Genomic DNA, 17,257 nt, shown 5'->3' with positions numbered 1-17,257 from the left:
TGGCAGAAGCCAAGGGCATCGCTCTCTGGCAAGCAAAGGCAGTGGGATTGTGGCTGTCCCAGGGGAGGTCAGACCTGCCTTGTAGCCTCCTTTTGTAACAGCAGCTGCCAAAAGGGCCAGAAAGAAATGTATTAAACCCCCCCGGCAAAGAACTGGTATTTTCACTTGGCAACAGTAATAGCTTGAGAAAGAACACTTTTCTCTTGGTGAATGATAAAACTGCTTCCCCCCCCAAGTTCATGCTGGTTTTGATCAGGGGTGCTGGATGTTCTGGTAGAAGTAGCGGCATCGGCATCTGTGGTCCAGGGCAGATCCTGAAGTCAGAAGATAAACTTTTCCTCGGGTAACATTCTTCCTTCCTGCAGTGGGAATTTCCCTCAAGATCAGGTTTGACATTACGGGTCATCTGACATCGGTTTACGTGTTCTTTGCTTACCCACTTTATGCTGAGCTCCCATCTCCCGCCTGTTTACATCACCAATGTACTGTAAACACGGCGCCGACGAACGGCGTTCCCGCCCGTGGGGCAGGCTCAGCAGCTGGGCACGCTCCCCCCGGGAAGGGGAGGCGGTCCCGCCGCGGGGGAGGCTGTGGCCGGCTGGGGCGCGGGTGGTGAACCGGCGGCGGCCGGCCCGGTCGGCGGGGGACGCAGCCCCGCCCCCGGAAGGCGGAAGGGTTTCGGGGCGGCCCCGCCACGCCGCCTGCGAGGGCAGCGCCCGGTGCCGGCTCCACCGCCGCTGAAGGAGGCCCGCGCCGGGAGCCGCCATGGCCGCTGCCCTCCGCTGCGCCCTTTGCGGCTGCCTCCTGCTCTGCGGTGAGTCCGCCCCGGCCCGGCGGGGGTGGCCCTCCCGATCCCCGCCTCGTCGCGGGGAGGGGGTGGCGGCGGGAGCAGGGGTCGCCGGGCGCGGGCGGCTTCGTTCGCCGTCGCCGCGCCGCCCCGAGAGCCCGGCGGGGGCCGTAGGGAGCGGGCGGCCGCCGGCAGCCCCGGGGGAGTCGGCGCTGCCGTGAGGAGCCGAGCGGCAGCGAGAGCGGGCGCCCTGCGCCGCGCCGGGCGGGGAGCGGGGGTCGGCCGGGCGGGCCGGAGGCGGGGGCAGCGCTGGCGGGGCCCGGCTCGCTGCCGGGCGCTGTGCCTCAGCGCGTAGGCGGCCTCTGTGCCGGGAAACGGGAACTTCCCGGTTCTGGACACTTGCGCAGGTGCCAGCGGGGAAGCGCGGCGGTGGGGGCGGGGCCAGGCTCCGGGGGGCGCGGTACCCGCTGGGCGCGGGGACGGCGGTTCCCGCGGAGCTCGGCGCAGGGAGCGCGCAGCCGCCTCCGAAACCGGGCCGGGCCGCACGTTGCCCAGGGCGGGCCGTGTCCCAGCCGCGTGCAAACCGCCCGTTTAGGAGGCGCGAAGCCCCGCGGTGTTGCCTCATCGCCTCGGGTACGCGGGTGCCGAGTAGAAAGCTGGAGCTGGGGCCTTCCCCAGTAGAAGACGCTGTCAGGGAAAGGGGCCCTCAGGGGCGCTGTGCTTTTTGCTGGGGGGTTACAGCCGGAGGGAGCTGCCCCCAGGTGTGGGCAGCGCCCCGACAAGGGTCTGTGGTAGCGAGGACCACGTCCTGCTGGACGGGAGAGGAGGAATCGGATGCCTTGCGCCAGCCAAACTTTTTTCCAGCTTTGCTGTTCACGCCGAATCCCTGCGGTGCGTTCCTGCACCCGCCTTCCTTCCTTAGCGTTCGGTTCAGCTGCCGGGAGCGGGTGCGGGAGCAGCAGCCGGGCAGGGACCGCCGAGGACGAGTGCCCGAAGTGACGGTGGTGAGGCCGCTTGGGCGAAGGGCGGCATCTCTGGGAGGCGCAGGGAGCAAGCAGCTCCTGTTTTCAGCATGTGAAGTGTGTTTGAGCTGCTTTATTGGGTGCAAGGGTAACTTAGGAATCGAGCCTGTGAAATAGTTTTCCTGTAAGCAGGGTTTAGATTTCAAACTCTTGTCTGCTAAAGGTGGGTAGCTGCCCGTTCGTGTCTTGTACTTACGCATCAACTATAGACATAGAATATGTTACCTATCTTAGAGCGTATGCCATTAGGTTTTACTCCTGTGACATTTAAGCACTAATCTGATTTGACAGGGTTTCCATTGATCATTTGTGTTGCAATAATGGGCTAAAATCTTTTCTATTTTGGTTTCAATACCAACAATTACATTAAAAGAACTAAGTCATAATTGTAATGGACCGTTCATCAATACTACTTTAGGATTTCCTGTATTCAGTTTCAATAAAGCAAAACAATGGTGGTTTCATCCCTTGTGAAGAGTGCCAATTAATGATACATTTATCCGTATGTTATATTTTATAGCTCTCTTGCCTTCAAAGGTACTTCTTTTTCATCTCCCTTTTTCAAAAGATTAGCTTGACAGAATATGTAAAGCATTTCAAATGGCAATGCTAATCCATGCAGTGAGGTATAAACATGCTTATGGTGGGATTTTTAAAAATCATTTCAGTTTTATATCCAGGTCTATGTAGAAAGACTATTTGTGTTCCTCTTCAGAAAAACAAAACAAGAAAAAAACAAATTGATCAGCACGCCCATGTTATATTCAAAGTGCTACTGGAGCACTACTTAGCAAAAATTGATTTTGATAATCTCAGCGAGAGTCCATGCACATAGCCTAATGGGCCCTGAGTCTCATGCAGTAACAAGTCAGTCATGCATAACAAATGATGATATCATAAAGACTGTAGTTAGTGGAAATCACTGATGCTGGCTAATTTGTTTTTGTTGCATAAGCTCAGAAAAAGCCATAGGCATCAGGATTTAAATTAATTGTATTTAAGTCTGTTTTTCAAAAGTGAGGCAAGGGAGAGAAAGGAGGCTGTATTTAAGTTTCGGATGACTGAGAAGTCACTAGAGAAACACACACTAAAATGTTTGGTTTTGATTGCTCCCACAGTATCTGCAACAGTGCCAAAGCCACAGAATGCAAGAATCACTTCAGTTAATCTTCATAGCATTTTTCAGTGGGATGCACCTAGCTTTCACAAAGGGAATATAAGTTACGCTGTCCAATCTAAGAGGTAAGTCCGGGGCAGTTGTGCTTTCTTTAATTCATGTTTTACAGCTGGGTGTGTTTGTGATTTGTTTCCTTTTTCTATAGGAAGATCAGTAGCTATCCCTTTCTTTTAGTCTGTAAGAGGCTTATTTTCTGAGCTAAATAACAGGGCAGAGGTGTTTTCTACACATTTCACACCCAAGGCAGCTTTGTACGTACTTTTTGGAACCAGAAACACGTTTTGATGTTGGCTGTTATTAGCTCTGTGTGTGTGTTTATCGTGTAAGCTGTTACCTGCAATTCAAGAGACTTAGTCCTGCTGAGCATTAGAACCTTATCTGACCTTTGACTGCAGCAGCATTTTGGGCTCTGCCACAAATGCAGTCAGCCTGCCTGCCCCCTTAGTGGAAATGCCCGATGAACTGCAGCCTTGTGGGTCATCTGTTCGGTCCCTTAAACTTAGGACGTGTTTTCTGAGGTCTCCTTTTGTCATTTTTGATAGGTTGACTTAGCTTTGATTCGGTTTTGCCACTGTATCCTGCTGAGTTGGTCTTTCCTGTTGGGAAAGGTGGTCCGTGCGGCTATACTGAGGAAGGCATCCGCCTCCCCGGCACGGCGGTGGGCTCCCTGCCTGCCTCTGTGCTTGATGAGGAAACCATGCTATGGGCCAGACGTCTCCTGCTGAGGGTTGAATTCTTTGGCCAAGACAGGATAGGATGTAAAGTGGAGATGGCGGCACCCATAGGCAGGTGCCTGCTAAGGAGAAGTCCCTCTGAACCAAGGGTACGGGCATCTTAGTTGAAAGATTTTTCTGGGTTCTGGTAACAATTACCTGTTGATCACTACATTCCTAGGTGGACTTTTGATGCAAAACAGAAAGCATATCATATATTAAATGGTTCCCAGTCAGTTCTGAGGCTCTTATTTATCTGGCTTTTCCTTATATGAATATCTTAAAGACTGTTCTGAACAAAGTCTGAGTTAGACAGCAAAGCCACATATAGCAATATTGTCTTAACAGTTATCAGACAAGTCTGTAAATATTATCTGTTAAATGAAGTTTTGTAACCACTGGCAAGAAAATTACATCTATTTACTGAATCATAATTTTAATCTCTACCTTTATCATGGATTTATAGATGCATATAAGATGTTTAACGTGTGTGCACACTAGTAATGATGTTTCTTATACACTGGATCTATTTTTTCTTGTTCATGAGTTATAGCTGGTTGTATTAACAAACAGATATGCCACTTTTCCAGTTAATTGAGAGGAAAGACATTTAGTCAGTTATAATTTACACATAATATACAATTTGTTTCTCTTCCATACAGCATCAATTTACCGGGAAACGCATACAAAAATGTGAGCACAAACTTGACACTCACAGAGTGCGATGTCTCTTCTCTGTCTGCATATGGAGACTACATTCTACGGGTCAGAGCGGAGTCAGAAAATAACCATTCAGACTGGGTGACTGTCAGATTTAAGCCAATGGATGACAGTAAGGCTTTTTCTAATCTTCCACAAAAAATACTGTCTGCTATTAAATGCACCTTTCCAATTTGGCTCCGTAAGAAGAGCTGTAGCATGCAGATAACCTTCAAATGTAATTACATTGAGCTATAAAATCTTAGTTGTAACACTTGTTTTTTGAAGGCAGAAGTTGCTGTCAGAAAGCATACTAGGTTCTAGCTATTATAGCTATATGTTAGTATTGGTACTTGAAACCTCTTTTGAGGAGGTTTTCAAAAAATGTGCATTTTTCCCTTAAAATAAGGATAATTTATGTTTTTCAGCCAGGGAGAGCTTTTCTTCAAGAATTCAGACTTTCTGTATATCTAAATCAGTTCAATTACTTTCTTTTTATTGCTATGTCAGGCAAAAGGCTTTCTTTTTATTTCTTTAATTTTAAAAAAAACCAAAAAACAATTTAAGAGAGTGAGATTACTTTTTAGTCAAGAAATCTTCATTGCACAACGTTGCCATTCTCTTAGTGAAGCTTTACAGTCTTTTGTGAGAGGTGATTTAGACATTGCCTTGCCTCAGAGTGCACAACAGAGATGTTAGTCATGTTGCTGTCACCTGAGCTTGGGAATGAGAGAGTGGTTTTTACCAGTGAGCGTCCTTTGTTTTGTATGTTCTTACTCTACTTGTAAGCAAAAATAAAATTATCTTAGAGTAAGTAGTTAATGGTACCCAAGGCTTTTTTCTCCTCACAGCTATTCATACAAAACCATGCAGGAAGCTTGTTATATCTCATCTTGGAGAAAAACTTTTTTTTTTTTGTCTTTGTTCTTTCTTCATCTGCTTGAATTTGATCATTCTGTTACTTGGATTCCAGAGTGTAGTTTTACTGTTTACAGCCTTGTTTTTCAAAATGCTTTTTATTGGTTTTCTCTCCAAAAGCATAACAGTGATATAATTAAATCTGCATAGAACAGAAGCACTGAGGCATAACATGAAGGAAAAAAAAAACCCCACAAAACAAAACCAAAACATCTTGCAAGTATAAATTACAGCCAAAGGAAAACATAATACAAAAAGTATAGATGGATTTTCAGAGTAGAGAGTAAACTTGTAAACCATTAACAGAGTTGTAGTTTGACGTATATTTGAAAGAGCATGTGGCTTTCAGAGCAGGCTTAGCTTTGGAAAGGCCGCTTATTCCTGAATGGGAAATTCTCAGTGTAAAACTACCTGGAAAGAAAGAACTGGAATACTGGCCAACTGGCCAAATCTCCCAGGGGGACATGAGGATTTTTAATGTTGTCATAGCTCATTTGAGCAGGGCATCGTGACAAAATGATATTCCTTTCTATGTTGTTACTTCTGCTAGTGCTTTTTTAATAAACTCCATGCTGTATTGTAGAAATACTAGAAATAGAAAGACTAAGAAAAAGAGTAACCAAGACCCTCCTCATGTTATTTTTCATAAGCTCAACAATGTATTCATCAGCGTTGACCATACCATGAATACAGTCCAGGAAGCAGGGGTCTTTTTTATTTTTAATTGTAGAAGTACATATTTTGAAAGGAATGTAAGATTGTCTGTATATTGATCTCTTCCTTCCTTAGGAAGTTTCTAGCATGACTGTATCCACGCAGAACCTTAGTAGAAGCAGACACGGCAGAGTAGTTTGCTGAAATTACAGGAGACCCTTTAATGGAGAGCTCATTGCCAACACAATGTAGTTGATAACTAAGCTACTCATTAAATAGTTTAGATAGTGGCACAAAAACATAATAATGACAAGCCATTTACAAAATGCAAGAATATAATACTCAGTCTAAGGAATGCAATTGGTAATACACGCAAAAATATTTTCAATGTTTCAGTTTTTCAAAATTATCACAATGAAAGAAACATTAAAACACTTCACTAGAGGCTCTATTATGAAAAGACAGATGTTGCAACAGCTTGGCCCAGATAGAGAAGTGAGTAATAACCTACAGAAATAGTCCTTCCTCTCCCAGGAGCCACCACAGCTGGCAAAAGAGAACCGAGTTAGTGTATGGGAAATGTAGTCTGCAATAGTATATGTTATTAACTACAAAAATAAATCCCTTTCAGGAACAGTTCTATAAAGAAAGCATTTATTTATGCCTGACTCATGAAAGGAAATTACTTTCTTCTAATAGCTAAAATTATTAATTTAAAATATTAAAGCGTGAATTTTCATGTGTTGTATAAAAATGTGAAATTGAAAATAACATGAAACTGAATTCCATTCTTTCTTCTCTTCTACCATTGTAATATATAGCAGTCATTGGGCCACCTGATGTGGAAGTGAAGTCAGAGTCTGGGTTCCTGCATGTGGATTTCAGAGGCCCTTTTGCTGAACATGAACATGACAAGTGGTCTCTAAAGCAGTATTACGGCTCGTGGAATTACAGAATACTGTACTGGAAGAAACGCAGCAATACAGACGTAACTTCTGCTTCTGGGGTATTGTGACTCCGTGACTTCGATATATGCTTTTCTTGGTAAAATACCATACCGATAAAGTTCTGAAAGTTAACAGTACTGAAGTAAAAATGTATCTCTACTAATTACAGTGTAATAAAGTCTAGTCACTACAGCTGCTATTCAGAGCAAATGGCAGATAGCTGTGTAGTTAAACAGTACCATGGATATAATTTGCTCTTTCCATAGATAGAAATAACTGCTACATTACCAGCATTTATTCCCTCAGTTTAGCAATGTGTTTATTTGCAATGCAGTCTTCCCCACCAAATCTGTATTTCACACATATGAGCAAGGGTAAACTTAGAAGCGGTAACATCAGCAGTATCTGTGATCATGGCGACAAGCTGACTTAGATTCACATCTTAGGTCGTTCAAGTATTTGTGCTTTTCATAGGACTTTGGCCTTTGAATACTACCACGGCTGAGGCCTTATATTAACCATGGTCACCTTCACCTCTTCAGGTTCTGTCAGTTGTAATTTGCTTTCTTCCTTTCATGGGCAGCCTCTTACACAGATGGATATGTTACTCAGCTGAAAAGACTTCTCCATACAAAGTGTGTGGAGAAAGATCATAAATAATATAGTAATTATAAGGTCATGAGTTCTGGAAGATACTGGTCACAGTATAATTAGTGCTATGTACTTCAGTACATTTTTCATATAATAGGACTCTACTACATGTAATTCGGATTTGTATTTGTTACCCTGCAAAATTCTCTGGCATTCAGTTCCAGAAAATGAGGGATCATCATTTCCCCAAAAAACCAGACTGGTTTTCAGTTCCCAGACTACAAGAAATGAAGGTATTTCTGCATATGGGATGCAAAAGTAGGCAGATTACCAGAGCAAGTGGGAATTTCAGGCAGAATCTGTGCTTGTAACACTTAAGAGCACAAGTCTGGGAAATTTCATAGGGACCAAAGAAGCAAAAGGCATAGACTATTTAACTTCCTAGGTTGTTTTTGAAGTGGATGCTTGTGTGAAGTGTTGAAACCTAGCTATAGAGTCTCCTCACCCCTGAGAAAAACCTGTTACTACGTAATGGAGCATGTTGTAGGGATTCCTATACTCTGCAGGAACCGTATAATTACAAGGACATAACCAGTCGTGCCTCTAAACAGCAAGTTGCATCTGCTGTCAGTCACCTAATAGCTTCCACAAGCCTTTTTCTTTCTTTCTCTTTTTATTTTTTCAGGGATTTTTTTGTCTAGATCATCCATCCTACTTGCTCTGTCTCAAATTAAATTATGTTTGTCTGTAACAGCATTCTTAGCTGATCTCATTTGGTCAGGCAGTTGTTTCTCTCATTTATCTCTTCTCTGTAGGGCTCTTTAGCCTAAACCTTCATTAGTGTTGCTAGGAGCAGCCAGAAAGTCGGTGGTGTGAATGGTCTCACAGTAACCACAGGTGAAATCAATGTAGAGGTATCAGTTTTTTGACATAGGCAGGGCATTTCATTCTGCCTTTAAAAGGCTTATTCATGTTGCAGTTGTAACTTCTAGGATTTGTCTTACTAAATGTAATTTTAATTAATTAGTCCATTCACTGGACTTGTGCTTTTCAAACTTTTTGTGTTTTTCTCTGTTATTAGGTAACTCACATAGATACTAAACATAACTCTGAAATATTATCTCAGTTGGAACCATGGACAGTATATTGTATTCAAGTGCAAGCAGTTATCCCCGAGTGGAACAAAACAGGGAAACTGAGCAAAGAACTTTGTGAGCAGACAACCCACAACGGTAATACCTTGTGCATCACAGTGGGAGCTGGGGAGTACTGTACGGAACTGGGAAATGTGCAACGCTGTTCAAAATTAAAATAGGTGTAATGTATAACCTTCAAAAAATGGATATGTCTGTTACTTTTGTATTGTTTGGTCGTTAATACATGTGTACTTTTGGAGCAAAGGAGTTGGAAATGAAAACTACAAGCCGTATGGCACCAGCGGCATGATGCTTGACTTTGCTGCAGAGGCCTCTGTGTTCCTCACACTCTGAAAATCAAGAGTTAAATGGAACATAGGCTCTTCACACTGTGTGTCTGAATTTCTTCTACAGTCAGCTGTATTCATCCTATGGAAGCCGTTGTTCCATGTATTTGTAACTGAGAAAGGAATTGAACCCTGTGTTGCGGTCTGCTTCATCTGTGGTGATATCGCCAGTGTCTGTCACGAGGCTAGGCCATGATGCCCTTTCTCTGTCAAACACAGCAGTTATTAATCAATAATATGAACAAATACTTTATTTAGATACTTTCCTTCTCATTTTGAAGGCAGTTAAATACCAAAAGCGCTTTCCTTTTCAGCCATGCCACCTTAGCTGCTGCATGTGGGATCCAGCCACAACCACCATGTGGTCTGACCCTGTCATCTTAGCTGGGAGCTTCATGTCCCTAGTTAAAAGAAAGGATGGGGTCCTAGATACTGGTTTTTTCACAGGCATAATGTGTATTTTAGCTAACTTACACCCTCAGATAATGTGTGGAAAATCAGAGGCAGAAACACAAGTTAATGAGGAAGCCATCCAGGGAAGGCATGGGGAAGCTACTGGGCTAACCTGTTTCTCATATGTTTTTCCTCATAAAATGTTGCCTCATATATATTTCCTACATGTATATTATCTGCATGCAGTGCAGTTGAATTACAGGTAGGCTTTGGTGGCGGTGTTGCTTGTTAGTTGTAGATAGAACAGTGCTTAGTAAGCATAGGTTGGTTTAAAAGTGATGTATGGATACGTCTTCATTCCCCTTGCCTGTTGTGACATCCCTGGGCATGACATAATTTTTTGCAAAAGCTCAGTAGTCTATAATTTTACAGACTTTTGTCCCCTTCTGTCTTTACTTCCTGCCATTTTACAAGTCTCTTTAGGAGAACAGTGGAAGCCTATAGTCTGGTAGTGTTCTGTCTGTCCTACACTCCTGAACCACCAAAGAGTGTACAGTAGCTTTTTAAGTGATGTTACCTTGTGGATGACTCTGTTGGTCTTTTTTCCTTTAATCATTTGCCTAGTATTACATGTAGAATCACCAGCACGTGTAACTGTAAATGTCTATATATGATGGCTTGTAAGCTTACTTTATTGAGAACCTCCTCAGCCTATCCAGACTAAAAATTTAAGAGCTAAGAAGTGTTTTGCATCTGGAAACAAAGACATATGTTTGCAGTTACAGTTTTGTAATAGTTTGTTTTTTTTTTTAATTCCTTAGAAAAAGTGAAAATTTGAAAAAATACATTCAAAAATTAATATCACCGTTTAAATTTTTTTTATTGTATCTTGCAGGTATAACTCCCACGTGGGTAATTGTGGCCGTTCTTATAGGATCAATGTTGGTCGTTATAATATCTGTTCCTGTTTGTTTCTTTTCTTTTTTGTATCTGTATCGACTCACCAAACATGTTTTCTGCCCTTCATATATTTTCCCACAACACTTGAAAGAGGTTTGTTTTCTACCTAATGCAATTTGCTTTTCAAAGGCTCTGTGTGCCAAAATCTTTAGAGCTTCTTACATTTTGCCTTCTTGCATTTGCACCCAATCATTGGGCATCTGTAAAGTGCAGACTGTTCTGAGGGGGTTTTAGACTATAAGGAGCAATGCTGGTTATCTATTGTTATATAGTTGTGTATGGTAAAACTTGCTCTTCTGCCAAACATAAAAAGCCATTCAAATGAGCATAAGTGATGAAGTCATGAACTTTGGAAAAAGGTGACAAACAAAGGTACTTCTCAGCATGAGAAAGGTAGTGGAAGTTAGTTCACTTAATATCTAATTTCTGGCTTTATAAGATCAAAAATTTACATGAATGTTACCTCTGTTTTTTCATCAAGTTCTGTGGTGCTGCACAGACGTAAGTAAAAAGCAGGGAAATTACACTTCCCTTTGAAGTAAACTGATGTATAATAAACTTTAAAATACTGTCATTTTGCACTGTTCTGCACAGAATGGTCCAAAATATTTAAAAGTTGCTTGGCATAGACTTTTTATTTCTAAAGCAACTGCATAATTTGTAATATGAATATTTATATGGCTTTGAAACAGGATGTTTTCTTTCATTTTAAAGTGAGAGTAACAGGTGTTAACCTCTAGTTCCTCTTTTTAGATAGTGAATGACTGAGAAACTCCTGTATCCCATTTTAGACATAAAAGTACACATTTGTTCTCCTTGGACAAAGTTATTTCACAAACATAATGAATTTTAACTTAAGTAAAGAATGTAGTGAAATCTGAAATTCAAGATAAAACAAGAGCAATAGATGTTAGGCATTACTGTTGGGGTATACCACTGACCCTGTTATCCATATAGCAACATAAAAAGGCTGTATCAGAATCTCCTCCAAGAGACAAGGCTGTACAGTGTGTTACGTACACTAAAGCTAACAACCTCTACTCTTCTGAGTTTCCTGCACTTTCTCTGGGTCCTTAATTTTGACTCATCTAGAGGTCAGAGACTAAGGATTTGCGGCTGACTTAGCAATCGTCTTGTGCTTTACGTTGAGCACATCCTCAGCACAGTAATTTGCTGAACCTGGAGCCCAGCTGTCAGGAGGGTAGCGTTGCTCTGATCAATACAGGATGGGGTCAGATGACATGCTGTTTACACAAGAAAGGGACAATTTTCATTTTGTGCTAGTAGGTTATAGTGATTAATCACAGTAATCTAAGGTCAGTCATGCTTACCTAAAATGACATTTATCAAAGGCAGTGATTTCACTACATGAACATTTGAGTTTGCAGGTTACTGACAGAACATTTCAAATCACAGTTTGCTAGAAAAAGGTCTAATAGTGATAATATTAGTATTTGTTATTGTAATACTTCTCAATACAAAAATCTGAAGATGACTCCTGATCAAGCAGCTTGTTTCTTACATAAAATGCACTAAAGTAATAGACAGTGGTCAGCTCATGAGAACAAAATGTAGTTGCACTCCTTAAGCTGCTACCAATAAAATGAACTGCCACTTCAGCTGCAAAAATGAGTGGTTGACATGTTATTACTCTGTTGAGTAGATGTGCTATTCTTGTGTTGACATTCAAAATACAGTCATGACATCCTGTGAAGTCCGTGTTGATTCTTGAGGGTGGCTTCTTCTAGTCAATAGGACAGGGAGTGGGTGGAAGTTGTGATGTTTTGGTACTAAAATTAAGTTATCTTTGTCACTGAACTGCATAGCCCTGGAAATCTCCCTGCCTCTCCTTGACTAAATGGTTATGGTTTATATTGACATTTAAAGTGTCACTATTTGATGTGTGAGCAGACAGCTCTCTGAGGTGGCAGGAACAGTTCACATCTCTTAAAACCATTTGAAAAATCTCTCTGCGAACTTCTTCACTGACAGTCAAGGCACCTTTTTTTAGTTTTGTACAGAACCTAGGTATTTTTTTTTTTTTTAGGAAAGTTTATATTCCAAAGAAGTCACTAACCCCTGGGGTATCTTCTTGCAAATAAAGGCACTTCTGACTTGCTTCCAAGCCTTGCAAAGGATGTTGAAGCAAGCAGAGAGGTTATTATGTTGTCACCACTCTGGGACTTCTAAGGATTGAGAAAGCCAATTGATGTGTGGAAAACAATATAAAAATATTTGTAAGCTAACAGGATGCTATGGTTGGTGCAGCCTAACTCTCATTTCCTCTTCCCTTCACAGTTTTTGAGCAAGCCTCCCAGTGGTTCACAGTTTTTTTCTCCCTTCCCACAAGAAGAGCATCTTTTTTGTGACAAGGTAACTGTCATTTCAGAAGAATCCAAAAATCACAGTGATGAGACTGGGGACGAGGCCAACAAGAGAACAGAGCACCTTCAGGACTCTGAACAAGAAGATTCTGATTCAAGAATAGTACCAGCTTTAGAAAAGGCATAAACGCCCTCCTTATGCTTCACTCATGCCAAAAGAAAAGCAAATGGGCTGTTGAGTTTGTCTTCTTATTGCTGCATTCTTAAGACAGTAAAAATTCATACAGAAAGATGTGTACACAGACTTTGGATGGAATCATTATTTTTTTAAAGTGCAAGAAACTTGACTATAAGTGAGGAATTAAACGATACATGATTTTTGCCACTGTTTATAGTGGTTCACTGTTCAGTTGTAGCAATACCTGTGACTGTGTTATGACATTAATTTAAAAAGCAATTATATATATATATAATTTTTATATATATAAAATATTAATTTAACTTTGATGAACTATTTATTACCAAAGCTAATCAAAATGGCATATAGGATAAGGTTTGTAAAAGAAAATCTTATTTTGTAAAGAGAGACCTGAGCTGACATTTTTTTTAATGAGAAATTATGTGTACTTCTTAAGGATATCCCTAGCGCCATATTGAATATTTTTTTACCTGATGCAAAATTGTAAAGCTGTTATGATGGTATGAACTTGGTATGAATAAACAAAGCACAAGTATTCAGTGTGTTTTGCAAGGTGTTACTCATACTTCATCACTAAAGGATAATAGGAACACAGCAGTGTACTTCCAGGTAGCCCTCCATGTTCAAGTATTGCTCAGTCCCCAAGTCTCTGCCCTGTGGTTTCTATGGCTAATTAAATTTTCCCTACCTAATCCAGAGTCCACTGAAGTCTGTGGAAAATTTTGCAGCTAAAGTGGGAGTTAAAAGGTAGGTTCATTTTATTTATCTACTGATAGGTATTCTTAATTAAAAAAAAATAAATCCAGGTTGATGTGACTCCCATGCTACATAATACAATCTTACCTGCATAGCCCTGTTCATGTATCTGAAGGTTATGTCCACACTGACATTGGGGCATAAAATACGACCTTTGCACTGTGTACTAATTTTGTGAGTGATGCAAATCTTTTTGTGGGCATTATTGCATCAAAATAAGAGTGAAAAATTAAATTCTGTCAGCAAAAGTAACTTGCCACTAGTTAAGTAGAGCGTACATCATGATTTCATGTAGGAATTGCCTGGCTACAGTTTTAAGGTTTGTTAATTTATGCATAAATAATCACTTCTTGGGAACTGTTGCAGGAAGAAAACATAAGGAGAGCAGGCACCGATTCTTTCTACCAGCCAGCTATATGTAATCTGCATGTGTATTTCTGCACTTTTTAATTGTGAAATAATGGAAAAAATGGGGAATCATTTTCGTTTTGGTTTTCTTAAGGCATTTTGCTTCATCAGTGCTTTTCTTCACCTCTCACCAAAGCTGCTCTGTGAGTGCTGATCCTAATGAAGGCTGATGTCCTGTGCCTAGTACACCTCCCCACTGTAAAAATTCAGCTCCCTGTGTGTTCCGTATCCCTTCTTCTGCAGTGGGAGCTTCTGGTTTGTTTTGGGATGGGTTTGATTTTTTTGGGTTTTGGCTTTCAGAAAGGCAAAAAACATGTAGCAGAGCTCATATGCCCAATGCACATGCTAGTTGGCTGGCCAGCTGCTGTCCGAAGGGGGCTGAGATTTCCCTGCCTTTTCCTCACTCTCAGTAGAGCTGCTTTCATCTATGCGGTGGCTTATTTTTATGGAAGAGCAGGAAGTTACTGTCCACCTAATGTGGCTGAAATCAGTCAGCTGGTTCAAAGGTTATGATGAGGGCACATAAGGCAATCCCATGTGCTGTGCCACATCATTACAGGTTTATTGGTAAGCCAAATTGTGGGAGAGAAAAAAAAAATCTTGGGTATTCAGAGATACAGTCTTTTTAGATTAAAGCAGGAAGGATGTGTGCAAGAACATAGTCTGAAATTTTGAGGGGTTGGTTTCCCTCAGTTAGAAAGAGGAAGCGTTTCCCCTCACATCTTTGCCAATACCAATTGTTCTACTATCATATGACAGAAGAGGGAAAGACCGTTCTCAGAATACTTCTCCTTTCAATGTATCCAGACAGGTGGGGGAAGGAAGGATTTGTCCTGACTGCTTTGTTTAACTTTTTTTTCATATGGAACATGGTGTCTTTAAAGAAACAGCTGTTTTAAGTTCATGTGAGCCCATCTGTAACCTACTATGTCATCATCAAAAAGCCTTTCTATAGTGAATACCAAAATTAAAACTATATTAAGATTCCAGCTGCACCATGACTAGTATGAAATAGGAATTAATTCCCTGACTCTGCATCTCAGTAAGTTGCCAACATTTCCAGAAAGTCCAGAGACCTGTATGATCCTAGCAGAGGTTCAACCCTCAATCATACCATGCTACAGGTGTCTGAGGACATCAAGTTGACAGAGCTCTTAGACTACACCATTGCTAGTGTTATTCTAATGCAGATAACTTGGTAAATAAAATTAGGAGATTATATGCCACACAGAACAGAAATGAAGGCTCCGATGCAGGATATATTTAATAAAGATCATCCTGAAAGGGCAGCGAGATATTCTGTGAAATCTTGATTCAATTATTTGGTGCCAGGAGTCTTATTTCATGTAGAGCTAACCTTGTAGTCAGGGCATCCTCTAACACTGATGTCTGCTTGCTTGTCTGCTCTCCCTGCAGTCATATAAGCATCCAGCATGTGCATTTGTGCAGTGCAGTAAAGCATCATTTGTGTTTCTGTTTATAAAGGAATTCAAAAGTAATGTTAAAGAATGATTTGACCTTGTGGAGGACTGTGATTAGTGCTTCATTGCTGAATTCTTTCCTCAGGTTCAATTGCTTAGCTACACTGTTCTTATAATTCCCTCAACTCTTAAATGAGGATTATGTATGCAGATACAAGAGTTATGGGAGAAACGGAAGCTCCCCAGGTAAGCAAACGGACGTTGTGTGAGTAATGACAGAGGAAGCAGGAGAGGCGTACGGCCTATAGCTAACACATACAGCACCCGAGACATCTCAGCAAGGCTGCTGAACACACCGTGAGGGGGACAGGGGAGGATGTGTGGTCAGTGACTGTTAGAAGACAGATTGAGCTTGCTGAACCAGGTGAGGCATTTCTTGGATGACTCCTATTTTCTTTGCTAAATTTCACTCATCTGATCTCACAAGAGGGTTCATGACTAAAAAGATGGTGATAAGCTGTACTTCAGAGCTCCTACATGTGGTGCTCATTGAGACCTGACTTGCAGTAAACGTGGAGCATGTTCACCTCCAGGCGTGATCCACAGGAGTTGAAAGAACTGCCACAGACAAAAGAGGTTCTTCTACCACACATAGAAGGAACTTTATGTAAAATTTCAGAAACATGATACAAAACACAAATACAGAGCATTGCAACAAGGATATGAAGAATTCACAGCCCTATGAAAAGGGAAAGCCAGACACTGCACCTAAACGGGCTGCATGGCCCCACAGGTACCCCAGGCAGTACAAAGCACCTAGTGTCTTTTCAGAGAATCAATAATGTAGAGGAGAGTTGATCTTAAGCTAAGCTTGTGGTGAGTACAATGAAAATGAATCAATAAATAGGTGAACTTCTAACTGTGCTATGATTTAAACTGCAAAGTACAGCACTTTGCTAACTGGCCCAGCATGCCAGCGGTTTTGGCAAAGTGATGAGTAAGACAGACTACTTTGAAGACCTGGAGATTATTGGGAAAATATTTCAGACATGAAATGCAAAGCAGAGCAGGATGATTAAGGAATGGAGAAGTGGGGAAAACTGAGGGCGAGCCATCTAGGCTTCTGGTGAACAAAACGGATTATAGAAGAGGGCAGCAAGTTAAGACAGTAAGAGAAGGATCAGCAGTTCAGTAGGTTCTGGTCAATGGAGTGGAGCGAGTATTTCGGGGAGAAAGACAATAGCAGAGCACACAGCCAACTGAAGGACAAAGGATGAGGTCACCCAGCAGCTCCACGTTTTTCTGTTTGCTCTCCATATTGGTAACTTTGGTGTCTTTCCTCCACAGCAGGTCCTAGAGGCAGGAGGGAAGATAGGCTGGCTGGCTGCAGAGTGCAATCCACATCTGCTGCCTGCCTGGCCAGGAGGACTCCAGCTGATCAGCATAGCCAGAAAGGCTTTCAGAAACTTTAATTCTAGATCAGGGGTCCTCAAACCATGGCCCGCGGGCTGGATACGGCCCCCCAGGGTCCTCAATCCGGCCCCCGGTATTTACAGAACCCGTCCCGTCCCGTCCCCCACCTGCCAGGGGTTGGCGGGGGGAAGCCGAGCAGCCACAGATGACTGCCTGCCACTTCATCTGCGCGCCGGCCCCCTGTTTAAAAAGTTTGAGGACCCCTGCATCCATGACAAGCTATAGGAAAAGCTTTTACATAGACTCTTAACCAGAAATACAGCATAAGAATTTGTGATAGTTACCCATTTTTTTCTGAGGCAGGTTGGAAATGAACCGTTATTACTTGGCAA

General features: G+C 42.0%; 1 protein-coding gene across 2 annotated transcripts; it reads left to right on the top strand.

Annotated features, from left to right (window-relative positions):
• The first annotated feature begins 586 nt into the window (after positions 1-586).
• Positions 587-13,406, top strand: IL10RB (interleukin 10 receptor subunit beta). 2 transcript variants are annotated; one of them, XM_055801571.1, is made up of 7 exons: positions 587-814; positions 2,928-3,051; positions 4,362-4,531; positions 6,792-6,976; positions 8,590-8,740; positions 10,280-10,437; positions 12,643-13,406. In XM_055801571.1, exons 1-7 carry the CDS (start codon positions 766-768, stop codon positions 12,853-12,855), a joined length of 1,050 nt encoding a protein of 349 aa, XP_055657546.1. In that variant the 5' UTR covers positions 587-765; the 3' UTR covers positions 12,856-13,406. The 2 variants fall into 2 exon arrangements, with proteins under 2 accessions (XP_055657546.1, XP_013152260.1); XM_013296806.3 differs by lacking the exon at positions 587-814 and having other exon boundaries at positions 1,882-3,051.
• The last annotated feature ends 3,851 nt before the right edge of the window (positions 13,407-17,257 follow it).

This window comes from Falco peregrinus, chromosome 4 (genome assembly GCF_023634155.1).
Source record: "Falco peregrinus isolate bFalPer1 chromosome 4, bFalPer1.pri, whole genome shotgun sequence".
Classification (NCBI taxonomy): Eukaryota; Metazoa; Chordata; class Aves; order Falconiformes; family Falconidae; genus Falco; species Falco peregrinus.
This window is presented reverse-complemented; position numbering and strand designations above follow the sequence as displayed.

Coding starts and splice junctions, on each gene's coding strand:
- IL10RB (XM_013296806.3), top strand. CDS start 2,867: ATGACTGAGAAGTCACTAGAGAAACACACACTAAAATGTTTGGTTTTG. Junction 4,532..6,791: donor ATTTAAGCCAATGGATGACA/GTAAGGCTTTTT, acceptor TGTAATATATAG/CAGTCATTGGGCCACCTGAT. Junction 6,977..8,589: donor ACGTAACTTCTGCTTCTGGG/GTATTGTGACTC, acceptor CTCTGTTATTAG/GTAACTCACATAGATACTAA.